The 14,523-nt window shown below is 37.4% G+C and overlaps 2 protein-coding genes across 3 annotated transcripts; both read right to left on the bottom strand.

Annotated features, from left to right (window-relative positions):
- Positions 1-6,598: 6,598 nt before the first annotated feature.
- LOC134623195 (CD209 antigen-like protein E) lies at positions 6,599-13,154 on the bottom strand. 2 transcript variants are annotated; one of them, XM_063468386.1, is made up of 8 exons: positions 13,078-13,154; positions 8,721-8,795; positions 8,099-8,221; positions 7,679-7,756; positions 7,442-7,507; positions 7,182-7,333; positions 6,945-7,069; positions 6,599-6,861 (listed from the first exon to the last, which is right to left on the bottom strand). In XM_063468386.1, the coding sequence occupies exons 2-8, from the start codon at positions 8,749-8,751 to the stop codon at positions 6,672-6,674; spliced, it is 765 nt and encodes a 254-aa protein (XP_063324456.1). In that variant the 5' UTR covers positions 8,752-8,795; positions 13,078-13,154; the 3' UTR covers positions 6,599-6,671. The 2 variants fall into 2 exon arrangements, with proteins under 2 accessions (XP_063324456.1, XP_065325897.1); XM_065469825.1 differs by lacking the exon at positions 13,078-13,154 and having other exon boundaries at positions 8,721-8,821.
- Positions 13,084-14,061, bottom strand: LOC134623196 (hepatic lectin-like). The gene is made up of 5 exons (XM_063468388.1): positions 13,960-14,061; positions 13,718-13,783; positions 13,457-13,608; positions 13,256-13,337; positions 13,084-13,172 (listed from the first exon to the last, which is right to left on the bottom strand). Exons 1-5 carry the CDS (start codon positions 14,036-14,038, stop codon positions 13,168-13,170), a joined length of 384 nt encoding a protein of 127 aa, XP_063324458.1. The 5' UTR covers positions 14,039-14,061; the 3' UTR covers positions 13,084-13,167.
- Positions 14,062-14,523: the final 462 nt, after the last annotated feature.

Here is a 14,523-nt window from a genome sequence, read left to right as displayed (position 1 = left end):
GTTGCGCTTGAGGACACGGTCTACAGTAGAGAGGCTGACACTGTCGATACCCTCAAAATGCAAATGGTCATCAATGATCCTCAGCTGAATTTCACGCAGTTTAATGGTGTTGTAGACCATATCGACAATTAGGGTCTCTTGGTGTGGGGAGAACATAGATGTCCTACCACCCCATGTGGCAGTCTTTCAATTCTACAAAAGAGGAAATACATACATGGAATAGGCCTACAAACAGTCAGACTAACCCTCCATTACAGTACCTCAGTACACTGGCATAGTGATGTACTGAAACATGTTTACTGTGGTCAGTATATAGTACAGTCATTGTACATGTGTAATTGTTGTCAACATTTACATACTATGATGTCCAAAAAGCTAACTACCTGTTCTCTTCTCTAAATCTTCGGATTATGGTGGACACGGTGAATCTACTGATGTTTGGTTGTACCCTTAGTCTGGCCTCCTTCATTGTCATACCATGGACAAGAACATGGTCAATCACAGTAGCTCTGATTTCATCTGATATTACTGTTCTTTGTCCTCACTGACCACCTCAACCATCTTGACCTGCTCGACCTCCTCTCACATGAACTCCTCTTCATGGATTTCTATCCATTGTAGTGCCTCCAGTGCTCTGGCTTATATGTACCCTCACATCATTAGCCACAAGTGTGATAAACACACACAAAACCTTTGACTTGTCTTTCAAAACCAAGCACTTGACCAAAACTATTTTACAGTTTTTCTGAATTGCTAAAACACTAAATCCCATTGTGAAAACTAAACTGTCAACTATGAAAACTCTTTCATCAAATCAATCCCACAGTTGCCAAAATCTTAAACACTATTCATCTGGTTAGGACACCATTTGCAAATCTGAATCTTCCATTTACCAAAAGTCTAAACACATTTTCAAACACAAAACACATTTAGCAGTGTGGTGCACTTGTACCCAGAACGGTGCACACAGGCTACAGAAGTGAAACACAACTAACACACTGTTTTCATCATTAACACACTACCGCTCTAGATTGAAAACACATGTTGCAACCTCTTCTTCTGCTTTTTGCTAGATTGAATACAACTTCATCCACGAAGATGTATTCATGAGGCCTAACCATTGAGTCAACTGTATGCAACAAACTCATTTTAGTTCTGTAAATGAAATAGAATAATGTATACATGTGGTATGTATACAAGTATACTTATAACTAAATGGTATTTTCTTTAGAATTGAAAGATGGCCACATGAAGGTGGAAGAACACTCATATGCTCACAACACCAGGAGACACTTATTGTGGATATGGTCCGTGAGAATAATGCAATTTGACTGCATGAAATGCAGCAAAAAGGACAAGAAAAAGTCACAATGTCATAGGTCAACGTGCCATTATTGAACTGCCTGGCCAGCGTGGTGGAAATGTAACTATCTGTGCTGCCATCAGCAGCTATGGGGTTCTCCACAGTCATGTTACTGTTGGGCCATACAACACCGAAATTCTAGCAACAATCCTGGATGGTCTACGGGATGCTTTGCTTTAGTAGCGAGATCGCAAGTAGGCAGAGCATCCCATATCATTTGGGACAATGTGAGCTTTCTCCGAGGTCCAGGAATATGCAATTGGTTTCACAATGAGAAGCATTTTATCAATGTGTTTCTTCCACCATACTCTTCCCATACTCTTCCCATGCTCTTCCTTTTGAACCCTATTGAGGAGTTTTCTCAGCATAGAGATAGGACTGGAATCTTGCCAGGGCTGGATTTGGCATGCTAAAGGATTCTTTCCTCGTTGCACTGCAAGGAATGAAGTCCTGTGGCCTGACCCAGCACAGAAGCGTGATGCTGAGGCAGAATAAATTATCTGATTAAGCTGTAAAAATATATAATTTCTATATATACAAATATATGCTCTCTAGTATCTAGCTAGCTAGCTATCTATATTGTTTTTGTTGCAGTTCTTTTTTGTTAAAATGTGAGTACAAGTATAAATGAATGAATAGATAAATATTATTTTCCTGCTATCTCACAGGGTTTTGTATTTATTTCTGTAGTGTGTTATCGTTGCTAAGTTGTGTTTGCACATTGGCTGGTTTTGTGTGGTTTTTGACAGTAGTGGTTGATTTTGAGAAAAGTTAAAATAGTTTGGGGTCAAACGTTTGGTTTTGCAATACAAGTCGAAGGTTTTGTGTGTGTAGCTTGGATTTTAGAGTTTGTGTTTAGTGTTTTGAGACAAAGAGATGAGATTTTAGGAAATGTGTTTTAGCAATTCAGAAAAACTTAATTTGAATTAAATACTGTAAATACTGTTCTTAGACAGAATGAAACAGACATGGAAATACTGCCCCCCTGAGGTCAGGCTGCAGTTGTCTGATGTGACTGTGCTCCTCCTGCATTGGCCTTTTGATTTACAATTTTTCTGAATCGCTTCACATGTCTTTCTTTCTTCATTCCTTTCTTTTTCCTTTAAAAGTGTTAATAATAGTTTATAGGTTCTTCTGTAGTAGTTATATGATGTACTCACTGATTCAGTTACCAAAATGCTTTGTAAATTTCTAGATGGCTTTAAGTTTACAAAACGGAGGATTTATTAAGATTTGTATAAGCTGAGTAAGATCAGCTTATAGCTGAACATGTTTTCAAAAGCTAATTGAAAAAAATGAGAGAAACAAAGATTTTGTAAATTAAGATTTTTTTTTAACTTCCTAGGACCTGGCATCCACATATGTGAACATCATATTTTGGGTTGTCTAGACCACAATGCTAAATTTTGCTCTACAAGGATATCTGGTCTTAAAAAATAAAACAGGTCAATGATGAGATGATGAGTGTGTTTTGTTCTGTCACGTCTGCCAGATGTTTATTTACACATTCATCTGTTCAAAATGCAAACAGTCATATTTTATGTTTGTTACTCAGAGGTATATGTGCTGATGCAGCACGGAATAGGGAAGTTCTTGTGATTTCTGGCTGTAATAATTTCAAAATAAAACTTGAAAATGATCACAGGTCCACCTGAAGACAGCTTGAACAAGAAAAAGGGTTCATAACTGATGACAGTTGATAACAGCTCTTAGAAATGCGTAAATATGTCTATATATTAGTGTTTTTTTATTTCCCTTTTGATGGTCTTGGTGATGTGTTAAATATAGAAATCAGTTGGTCAGAAAAACTGGACTTCTTTGGAGAAACTTCTGGAACAGGGGTGTCGAACTCCAGGCCTCGAGGGCCGGTGTCCTGCAGGTTTTAGATCTCACCCTGGATCCAACACAGCTGAATCAAATGGCTAAAGCTCTCATTCAAGCTGGAATCTGTCAAGACATGTTGAGGAGGTCATTTAGCCATTTGAATCAGCTGTGTTGGATCAAGGACACATCTAAAACCTGCAGGACACCGGCCCTCGAGGCCTGAAGTTCAACACCTGTGTTCTAGAAGGTACCTTATTGTTATGATTTTACCACTGAATTAAATAAAAACTGCATTAAAAAGAACAACAAAGTGAAGACCAGACATGGGCAGTAACACGTTAAAAGTAACATGTTACAAGCTTTGAGTGTTCAGAAGAGTAGTAAAGCGCTATATAAGAACCAGTCCATTTACAGGACTCAGTGCCACTGAATCTTTGATTTTATTTATTTTTTTGCTGTGTTTTACTTGCATCTATTTGAAAGAGTGAGTGTGAACACAAAAAACGATTTTATTTAATATGCTGGAATATGCAAAAAATAGGTTTAAATGTTAAACAAATTTCTTCCAGTCAGAGAATGTTGCATATGATTAAATTTTTGCTTGATGCATAAAGTTAAAGTTAAAGAATAGAATTGGGCAGAAAGATCTATTACTTTATTAAGTATTCAGGTTGTGTATCATGTTTTTAAAGAGTAACTAAATAATAAATTACCGTAGTTTTCGGGTCATAAGCCGCTACTTTTTTCCCACACTGTGAACACTGCGGCTTACACTGACGTGCGGCTAATGCAATTTTTTTTCATGTAGCCAAAAACATTTTGCCTGGTAACAGTAGACCAATAAAATTGATAAGTAGTATATATACGGTATATATTTTTACTGGTTGTTAAGAGACGTTGTAATGTTGTTTGTGCACTGTTCCATAAAAAAAACATAAGCAACGTAATTTGTGTGTTACCGATACGTACGTATACTTAAAGGTAGCCGTGTTAGAGGCGCTGTTCGAGGAAAAAAAGCATTTGCAGTATGTATTTTTGTATGTTACCATAACCTTTGTGTTACCATGTTTATGTTACCTTACAGATTAAATTAAACTTTAAAAATCCTCACGTGTAATATTTCTGTGTAAATATCTAATATTACGAGTGAAACGCATACGGCTTAAAATCCGGTGCGGCCTGTACAAGTACAAAATTGATTTTCTTTCTAAAATTAGAGCATGCGGCTTTTAATCAGGTGCGCTCTGTAGTCCGGGAATTACGGTAACTAATTACTTTTGAAAATAAGTAATCAGTAAAGTAAAGTAAAGGGATTACTTTCTTGGAGAAGTAATCAGTAATTAGGAACTGAATACGATTTTCAAGTAACTTGACCAACACTGATCATGACAGTTATGTCTATCCCAACTATGGAAGATTATCCCAAAACAGCCTTTTAAACAACCATATGTCTTTGGAAGCATAAATTACTGAGTTTACGAGGTGCAAAAATTGTTTTGAAGTGTAGATGTCGTGACGTGAGCTAAGCTAGCTGTTACTGTGTTAGCAGCAACACGTTACATTTCAAAGAGCAAAACAAACCAATACAAGTCCCAAATTCAGACACACATTTGAATAAAAGCAAAAGCTCAGAGAAGATAAATACCAATGTGAGCAGCTGTCAGGAGAACACAGAGACCAACAGTGTCACAATGTCAGAGGTGACCTTTGACCCTCTGTTTGATTTAGCATTTTAAGAGTCAGGAGCAGTGGTGGTCCTAGCCTGTTTGGCGCCCTGGCCGAGCACTCCCTCTGACGCGCCCCCACCCCCCACGCACGCACGCACACACACACACACAAAACATATTAAGGATTGTACATTATCATAGAACTGTTGTCGGAACTATACTGAATTTTACCAGAGAAACACATATGAAGAGAAAGAGATTATGCATTGTATGCAAACGGCTACCAAACAGCATCTTAATTCGTCATACAATGAGAACAGGAGAAATCAACAATTGACAATGACTAATTAATATTAAAATCGGTAACATAATGTATTGTTTGGAGTTTAGTCTGTTACTGTTACTATTTTTACCATTTCTTCTTGGAGCAACTGTAACCCACATAATTTCCTTAGGGATTAATAAAGTATTCTGATTCTGATTGTTTCAGGATGGCCTGCCATTATCCAATGACACATCTGCTTACCTGTATCTTTTGCTCGTTTCTCCTCCTCTTCTTTTCTCTTTTTTCTAAACTGAGCACCTGATAGCTTTGAACTTTTCTTGTCCATCTTCCATTGGTTTAAATTTTGAACTCCAGTATGAACACCCATCCCCCAACTCGAGGATCACCACAACATAACCTAATAGACCTACACCTTAGTTCATAGATTCACTTTGTCTAGGGTGTATTTCTAGGATTTTGCACAACCCAGGATTCAAATCATGAATACCAAATGGGCTTGGATTTACAACATTATGAATGAAATGTGCTGTCTTTGGAAGCAGCCGGCCCCCTCCCCTTTCGACGGGTTGTGTGTGAGACTTTAAGTCATCAAACTGTAAATTATAAATTTTAAATTGTTATTGATCCCTTTACCCCTAGTCCTAAAGTGTATATTTATTTTCTTACTCTTCTTATATTTATTGTTTGTTGACTTGCACTGCTGTAACTGGAGCCTCGTGTCTCTATACACTGTACTGTATGTAGCAGAGATGACAATAAAGTTTACTTTGACTTCAGCAGCGAGCAGGCGCATCGAGGGCTCTCGCGCTCACTTTTCGCGTGTAGAATTTCGAAAAAAACATCGGTGCAAATTATAAGTCTGTATCATGATGTCTGGTGTTTTCGCGTTTGTTGGTTTGTTTTTATTTTGTTTTATTTTGCGAGTTGGTTATTAGATGCTGCTCCAGCCAGCCAGAGAATCCCCCGCCGCCCCGCCCTCTCCTCCCTGTGCCGCCCAGCAAATGGGCGAAAGAAAACCGATCGGTGCCTATGCCATCCCCAATATGCGCTGGCATGACGTCGGGGCAGCATGAGTACGAGCAACTTTTTTTTTTTTTCGCCGATGCCCGTGATGCCGCCCCCCACCACGATGCCGCCTCGGGCAACTGCCCGTATCAACAACCGCTACTGGTCAGGAGCTTCACCTTATGAACATTTACAGGAGAAACAGATGTGAGAGTTGGGAAATGTTGATCAACATTTACAAACAGCTTCTCACACTGCAAACTCTAAAATGTCTTTCTTTCTCCGTTCCTTTCCTTTTCCTGTAAAAGTGATAATAAATAATTCATAGGTTGTTCTGTAGATGTATGATGTTACAATTATATTTATTATTGAGAACAGTTTAATACATTTCACAGGTCCCACATTTCTTCTAAAAATATCAGAAAGTAAAATAAACATGTTTTCTATGTTCACTTTATTTCTGTTTCAACATTTCTTTTAAAAAAATTGAATCACTTCATTCTGGTGTTTCATATGTCAATTTAAGTTACAAACATACATACTGTCCATCGGATCCTGCTTCCTCACAAATACTTCTGTGAGGCTTTGAGCAAACTGCATCAAACCAACACTTCAGATCTTTAGCTCCGCCTTTTTCTCCCATCCTCACACAGTCCTCTCCATCAGGATGTTCACTTTTCCAATTGTCTGGCTCACCTTTGCTCCAAAACTCCAAACTAAGTGATGAAAAACAAAAAGAAGTAAAAACTGTAACGTTAATTCTGGAAATGACAAAAATATATTTTCACAACAATCAAACCTTTGATCCAGTGATGATCCGTCCACCCACACCCATCTGCCCTCTACTGCGGAGTCTGTCAGTCCGATCCAGAACTTGTCCTGAACTTCAGTCATTACATCTCTCAGTCTTCTCTCCAGGAAAGTCTGATCAGGAAAAGATGATGAAAATTACCTTGTTAGACTTTTCTGTGCTGACAAGATGAAACATAAAGATGTGATAAACATGAGAACATGAACCTGCAGCAGTGTTTCATACCTGCTCCTCTCTGCTGTCTATCTTAACCAGGTCTCCTCCTTTAGCTCCACACTCATCTCTGCTCTTGTTCCAGGATGATTTACTGATGGAGAAGTAATAGCACTTTCCTCCATGTAGCTCGAAGCCTTCTACACATTTAGTACAAGGACCATCTTTGAAGAGATTACAGCAACGACTTCAATCAGGTGGAAGAATCACTGTTCATGTTTGTGTGAACTTAGCTTGAAGTTTGTGTCACAGAGACAAAATCCATAACTTACTTATTACTTTAGGTACTGGAAAGGTCGGCTGCACCATGCTGCATGGTTTTATCTTAGAGAGAGTCTCTGTTAGAATAAAGAATAAAACAGTCATCAGTCATTCATCATCTATTTTTGTCTAAAGTTTGAATAAAAAAACAAATAATCATTCACATGGAATAAAAAAGACAGACTCAGCTGTGTGTCATGAGTTTGATTGAGACTGAAGGTTAGAAACAATCAGCTGTATATGCTTACCTGTCAGATTACTTTCACACTTCATTTTGTGATGTTTCAGGTTTTCGAGCTCTTTGTTCGTTCTAATTTTGTCAAGCGCTGATTAAAAAAGAACAAACAAACCAGTCAGTCAGTGAGGTTTGTTTACACTGAAAGGATTTTTGTAGCTTTGTGTTTTCAGTGTTTCTTTAGTTCTCATGTTTTCAACTGTTGATTTAAAAATGAGAGAAACAAACAGACAGATTTTTCAGAAAATAACAAAAACACTGAAAAGTTGGACGCATCTTTAATTTGTTGCAACACGATTAAAACAGAGCCAGTGCATGCACTCTGCAGTGTTTTACACCTTCACTGTAAATGTTTTACTCATTTGATTTACAGAAAATCAGATCATTGATTTTCTTTAAGTTAAGTAAGACAAAGGAAACCGCACAAACTCACAGAGGCAACAAATAATGATGAGAGCAGCTGCCAGCAGGATACAGAGAACCACCAGTGCCACTCTCTCTGCAGTGACCTTTGACCCTCTGTTTGATTTTGCGTGCTGAGAGTCAGGAGCTTCACCTGATGAACATTTAGAGGAGACACAATGTGAGAGTTCAGAAAAGTGTTTATTTATCTGTTACAGTTTTAAACAGTTTCTCATGTTACAATACTTTAGTACTATTAAAGTACACTGAACTGTAGCTGAGTGTCAATACAAGAACATTAAAGGTGATTAAGATGCTTTGAACAGGAAACACTTGAGTTAAAACATGTTAACATGTCACACATCCTTTTTTTGTTTTTGCTCTTCACATCTTCATTTTGCATAACTTTTAAACACTCTTTCTTCATCAATTACTTTTGACTGTTATATTTCTGATTTATTAAAATATTTTAAAAATTCATATGATTAAATAATGAATGTGGGCTCTACATATATTTCAGTTTTATACATATAATGTTGTTCTGTTCCAGCACAAACATCTTAACTTTAATTAAAAATCTGATGATGATCACTCAGACCTGACTGAAACTCCGTCACCTTCCTGTTGTTTTACCACCACATTAATGTTCTTACCTTCTATGAAGCTCTGCGGACGGCTCATCATGCTGAAACTTCAAGATCCTGACTTCAGACTTAATCCAACAGTCTCTGAATCACAAAACACAACAAAATGTTGAAATTCAGTTTTCTTTGTTATTTATCATAGATTCAATTCTTTCTAATTTAACAAAAAACAGATATAGCTAAGCATTGATGCTCACTCTAATTGCTTCCTTACTCCTTCTAACGTCTGTTTTACAGCTTAAAAAAGCAACTTCCTGTTGACTAAGTCTGGCTCCTCCTGCCAGAATAACGGCTTTTATTATAACTGAAGCAATGTTTCTTTATTTATTGTTGAAATGTCTGTCCCTGTGGTACATTGTAATGATCTCTTGCATACAATGTAACAACAGTTTTATAAGTTGCATCAGATTTGCAGGCAGTTAAAAGGAACATAAAAACAAAAAGTATTTAAGCAGAACAAAACGAGGAACTGCCCATGACATGAGGTGAAATTTTAGGGTGCTGTTAAAATAGTTGTTTCACAAATGTGGCACAACCTAAAGTTTTCTCAACAATCAAGCCTTTTACACAGTGGTGAACCATCCACCCACAAATATCTGCCCTCTACTGCTGAGTCTGTCAGTCTGATCCAGAACTTGTCATCTTCATTCATTTTGTTTCTCATTCTTCTCTCCAGAAATGTCTGAACAGAAACAGTTGAGGAAATGACTCCCTTAGGGAGAGGTGGATGTTGTCCAAGAGAAAGACAATGCTGGATAATAACTCCCACCCACTCCATGACATGCTGGCCCGCCACAGGAGCGTGCTCAGTGAGAGACTGAGATTACCAAAAAGCACCACTGCACCACTGGTGGACTTTTGTGTGACATGTTTAACTATATAACTATATATCTATCTGCACTGAACATGTATATTTTAACTTTCACTTAGTCTTAAGCACATGGTTAAGGTGGTACAGTGACAAGGAAGTTAATGTAAGGGGAGAGATCTCCTGAATAACTCACTCTCCAGCTCCGGTAACTAACTTCCCCCAATACACACTCAATGTCTTTGATGATGCACAACCAAAACAGTAACATTGTAACAGAGATCCTGAACACATCACGATAAAATATCATATGATATAATCACACACACACACTCACTAACCTACACTGAAATGTTTTTTATATGTTAAGCATGTAACCTATGTAGTTATAAGATTGTATATTATAAGATTGTGCCACTTGCTTTGTAAGATTTAATAATTAGGGTTAATGTGCGATGTTTGACCGTGTCATGACCTGTTGTGATAGGCCAAAACAAAGGGTAGCCAGAGTCCTGACTGACCTCTGGCCAGGACCTTGGCCGCTACCTGACCCTGCAGCTGTGTTTGGCTGGAGGACAGGTGGAAAAGTTACCCAGCAGCAGGGGGCGGGGATACTGGTCCCTATATATTAGGGGGTGACAGATGACACCCCAGCACTGTTTTCCTGCTGCTACTTTCTGTCCGTCTCTGTGTTACTCTGCTGTCTGTGCCTAAGGCTGTACGCCCAGGGGTTTTGCTTTGCTTGATTTCTGCTATGTAATTCTCTTGCTAAATGTCTGGGTGTATTTGTCCTGCTGTCCATATGCTTCAGTGTATTAAACTCTGTTCCAAGAATTCTGCTCTTTTCCAGAGCATCTTTTTGATTGCCTTGATTTTAATTGGATCTAAAAAAGTTGGATCTCTATCAGGATGGCTTCAAAATTTGTGACCAGTGTGTCACCAGTTTGAATAAGACTGGCAGTTAAAAACAATCAAAGTGTGACTAAAACCTGCAGTATACTGGCCATAAATGCTTAAGTTTCAGATTTTTATTGACACTTTTTGTTCTCATACATTCAAATACTAACTAAGAAATGAGAGACAACAAAGATTTTATGAATTCCAACAGATTAAAAAAGAAAAGAATTACACACCACATCTGAAAAGTAGCACACAAGCGGAAGCTGAAAAGAAAATAATCACACTTATTCTTTATTGATCATAAATCTTCATTTTCTTTCTTTTTTTTTATAAATGGCTTTGTTTTTTAACTTTAGAAGTCAAAAGTTGTAAAGATATTTGTGTGTAAACAAAACTTTTTTACGTTACTGTAAGACCTTTGCTCCTTTGGTAATTAGGAAAGAATTAAATCATATTATGTGTTGATTGATAAAACACTGACCTGAAGGTATTTGTCAAATAACGTCAGGTCAGTGTTTTTCTGATTTTTTCAAATTCAAATTTACACATTACAGTTTTTCTGAATTGCTTAAACACTAAATCCCATTGTAAAAACTAGCTCTAAACACATTCTCAAACACAAAACACATCTAGCAGTGTGGTGCACTTGTATCCAGAACGATGCACACAGGCTACAGAAGTGAAACACAACTAACACACTGTTTTCATCATTTACACATTACCACTCTAGATTGAAAACACATGTTGCAACCTCTTCTTCTGCTTTTTGCTAGATTGAATACAGCTTCATCCGCGAAGATGTATTCATGAGGCCTAACCATTGAGTCAAGCTCAAAGATTCTCTGTACACAACAAACTAATTTTAGTTCTATAAATGAAATAGTATGATGTATACATGTGCTTTGTATACAAGTATACTTATAACTAAATGGTATTTTGTTTAGAATTGAAAGATGGCCACATGAAGGTGGAAGAACACTCATATGCTCACAACTCCAGGAGACACTTATTGTGGATATGGGCCGTGAAAATAATGCAATTTGACTGCATGAAATGCAGCAGTGGATTATAGAAGACAACATACATTCTGAATCTAGCAAAACAGGGGAAAAAAGGTCACAATGCCATAGGTGAACGTGCCATTATTGAACTGCCTGGCCAGTGTGGTGGAGATGTAACTATTTATGCTGCCATCAGCAGCTATGGGGTTCCCCACGGTCATGTTATTGTTGAGCCACACAACAACAAACTTCTAGCAACATTCCTGGATGGTCTACAGGATGCTTTGCTTGAGTAGCGAGATTGCGAATAGGCAGAGCATCCCATATCATTTGGGACAATGTGAGCTTTCACAGAGGTCCAGGAATATGCAATTGGTTTCACAATGAGCAGCTTTTTATCAATGTGTTTCTTCCACCATACTGTTCCTTTTGAACCCTATTGAGGAGTTTTTCTCAGCATGGAGATAGGACTGGAATCTTGCCAGGGCTGGATTTGGCGTGCTAAAGGATTCTTTCCTCGTTGCACTGCAAGGGAGACCATAGCATGTAATGTGGATGAAGTCCTGTGGCCTTACCCAGCACAGAAGCGTGATGCTGAGGCAGAATAAATTATCTGATTAAGCTGTAAAAATATATAATTTGTATATATACAAATATATGCTGTCTAGTATCTAGCTAGCTAGCTGGCTAGCTAGCTAGCTATCTATATTGTTTTTGTTGCAGTTCTTTTTTGTTAAAATGTGAGTACAAGTATAAATGAATGAATAGATAAATATTATTTTCCTGCTATCTCACAGGGTTTTGTATTTATTTCTGTAGTGTGTTATCGTTGCTAAGTTGTGTTTGCACATTGGCTGGTTTTGTGTGGTTTTTGACAGTAGTGGCTGATTTTGAGAAAAGTTAAAATAGTTTGGGGTTAAATGTTTGGTTTTGCAATACAAGTCGAAGGTTTTGTGTGTGTAGCTTGGATTTTAGAGTTTGTGTTTAGTGTTTTGAGACAAAGAGATGAGATTTTAGGAAATGTGTTTTAGCAATTCAGAAAAACTGTAATTTGAATTAAATACTGTAAATACTGTTCTTAGACAGAATGAAACAGACATGGAAATACTGCCCCCCTGAGGTCAGGCTGCAGTTGTCTGATGTGACTGTGCTCCTCCTGCATTGGCCTTTTGATTTACAATTTTTCTGAATCGCTTCACATGTCTTTCTTTCTTCGTTCCTTTCTTTTTCCTGTAAAAGTGATAATAAATAATTCAAAGGTTCTTCTGTAGTTATATGATGTCCTCATTGTTTCACTATCCAAAATACTTTTTAACTTTCTAGATGGCTTTAAGTTTAAAAAACAGGATAATTTATTATTTTATTATAAAAATGTATGAATTTCACAGGTGCTCCCACATTTCTTGTTCGTGTTAATCGCTTCAAAACTGAAAAGTATCAGATACAAAATATTACTCGTGTTTATTTTACTATGTTCATTTTGTTTCTGTTTGTGGCATTATTTTTAAAAATTGCATCACTTCATTCTGGAGTTTCATAAGTGAATTTCAGACACATACTTTTTTAAACTGCCCTTTTACTCCTGCTTTCTCACAAATACTTCTGTGAGGATTTGAGCATAATGCATCAAAATAACACTTCAGATCATCAGCTCTACCTTTTGCTCCCATCCTCGCACAGTCCTCTCCATCAGGATGTTCACCATTACGCCCTTTCCAATTGTCTGGGTCATTGCCCCACCAAAACTTCAAACTAAGGAATGAAAAACAGAAAGAATTGTTTCAGTAAAAACTGGTAACTTTAAATCAAGTAATGAAAAAAAATATTTTCTCAACAATTAAACTTTTGATCCAGTGGTGATCCGTCCACCCAAAGCCATCTGTCCTCGACTGCTGAGTCTGTCAGTCCGATCCAGAACTTAAAAATATGATTAATTTTTCCTTGTTAGACTTTTCTGTGCTGAGAAGGTGAAACAGGTGAAACATAAAGATGTGATAAAACATATGAGAACATGAACCTGCAGCAGTGTTTCATACCTGCTCCTCTCTGCTGTCTATCTTAACCAGGTCTCCTCCTTTAGCTCTACACTCATCTCTGCTCTGTTTCCAGGATGATTTACTGATGGAGAAGTAATAGCACTTTCCTCCATGTTGCTCCCAGCCTTCTTCACATTTATAACAAGGATCATCTTTGAAGAGATTACAGCAACGACTTCAGTCAGGTGGAAGAAATCACTGTTCATGTTTGTGTGAACTTAGCTTGAAGTTTGTGTCTCAAAGACAAAATCCATAACTTACTTATTACTTTAGGTCCTGGACAGGTCGGCTGCACCGTGCTGCATGATTTCATCTTAGAGAGAGTCTCTGTTAGTATAAAGAATAAACAGTCATCAGTCATTCATCATCTATTTTTTCTAAAGCTTGATTAAAAAAAACAAACTTCCAAAATCAGTTACATGGAATAAAAAAGACAGACTCAGCTGTGTGTCATGAGTTTGATTTAGACTGAAGGTTAGAAACAATCAGCTGTATATGCTTACCTGTCAGATTACTTTCACACTTCACTTCGTCATGTTTCGGGTTTTCGTGCTGTTTGTTAGTTTTAATTTTGTCAAACATTGATTAAAAAGGAACAAACAAACTAGTCAGTCAGTGAGGTTTGTTTACACTGGAGGGATTTTCGTAGCTTTGTGTTTTCAGTGTTTCTTTAGTTCTCATGTTTTCAACTGCTGATTTTAAAATGAGAGAAACAAAGATTTTGTAAATTAAGGTTTTTTAAAAATCAAGAAAAACTTTGAAAAGGTTGGACACATCTTTAATTTGCTGCAACAAGATTAAACAGAGCCAATGTGGGCAATATGCAGTGTTTTACACCTTCAATGTAAATGTTTTACTCATTTGATTTACAGAAAATCAGATCATTGATTTTCTTTACATTAAGTAAGACGAAGGAAACCACACAAACTCACAGAGACGATAAATAATGATGAGAGCAGCTGCCAGCAGGATACAGAGAACCAGCAGGGCCACTCTCTCTGTGGTGACCTTTGACCCTCTGTTTGATTTTGCATGCCGAGAGTCAGGAGCTTCACCTGATGAACATT

This window comes from Pelmatolapia mariae, unplaced genomic scaffold (genome assembly GCF_036321145.2).
Source record: "Pelmatolapia mariae isolate MD_Pm_ZW unplaced genomic scaffold, Pm_UMD_F_2 NODE_ptg000466l+_length_26320_cov_1, whole genome shotgun sequence".
NCBI lineage: Eukaryota > Metazoa > Chordata > Actinopteri > Cichliformes > Cichlidae > Pelmatolapia > Pelmatolapia mariae.
The sequence above is the reverse complement of the archived record's forward strand: the minus strand, read 5'-3'. Positions and strand labels throughout refer to the sequence as shown.

What these genes read in the sequence shown, in the direction of transcription:
- LOC134623195 (XM_063468386.1), bottom strand. Translation starts at nt 8,751, where the DNA reads ATGATGAGCCGTCCGCAGAGCTTCATAGAAG. An exon ending in CATCATTATTTGTTGCCTCT is followed by an intron (nt 7,757 to 8,098) that starts GTGAGTTTGTGC and finishes TTTTTTAATCAG; the next exon opens with CGCTTGACAAAATTAGAACG. An exon ending in TCCAGTACCTAAAGTAATAA is followed by an intron (nt 7,334 to 7,441) that starts GTAAGTTATGGA and finishes ATCTCTTCAAAG; the next exon opens with ATGGTCCTTGTACTAAATGT.
- LOC134623196 (XM_063468388.1), bottom strand. Translation starts at nt 14,038, where the DNA reads ATGTTTGACAAAATTAAAACTAACAAACAGCACGAAAACCCGAAACAT. An exon ending in GTGTGAAAGTAATCTGACAG is followed by an intron (nt 13,784 to 13,959) that starts GTAAGCATATAC and finishes TTATACTAACAG; the next exon opens with AGACTCTCTCTAAGATGAAA. An exon ending in TAGACAGCAGAGAGGAGCAG is followed by an intron (nt 13,338 to 13,456) that starts GTATGAAACACT and finishes CATATTTTTAAG; the next exon opens with TTCTGGATCGGACTGACAGA.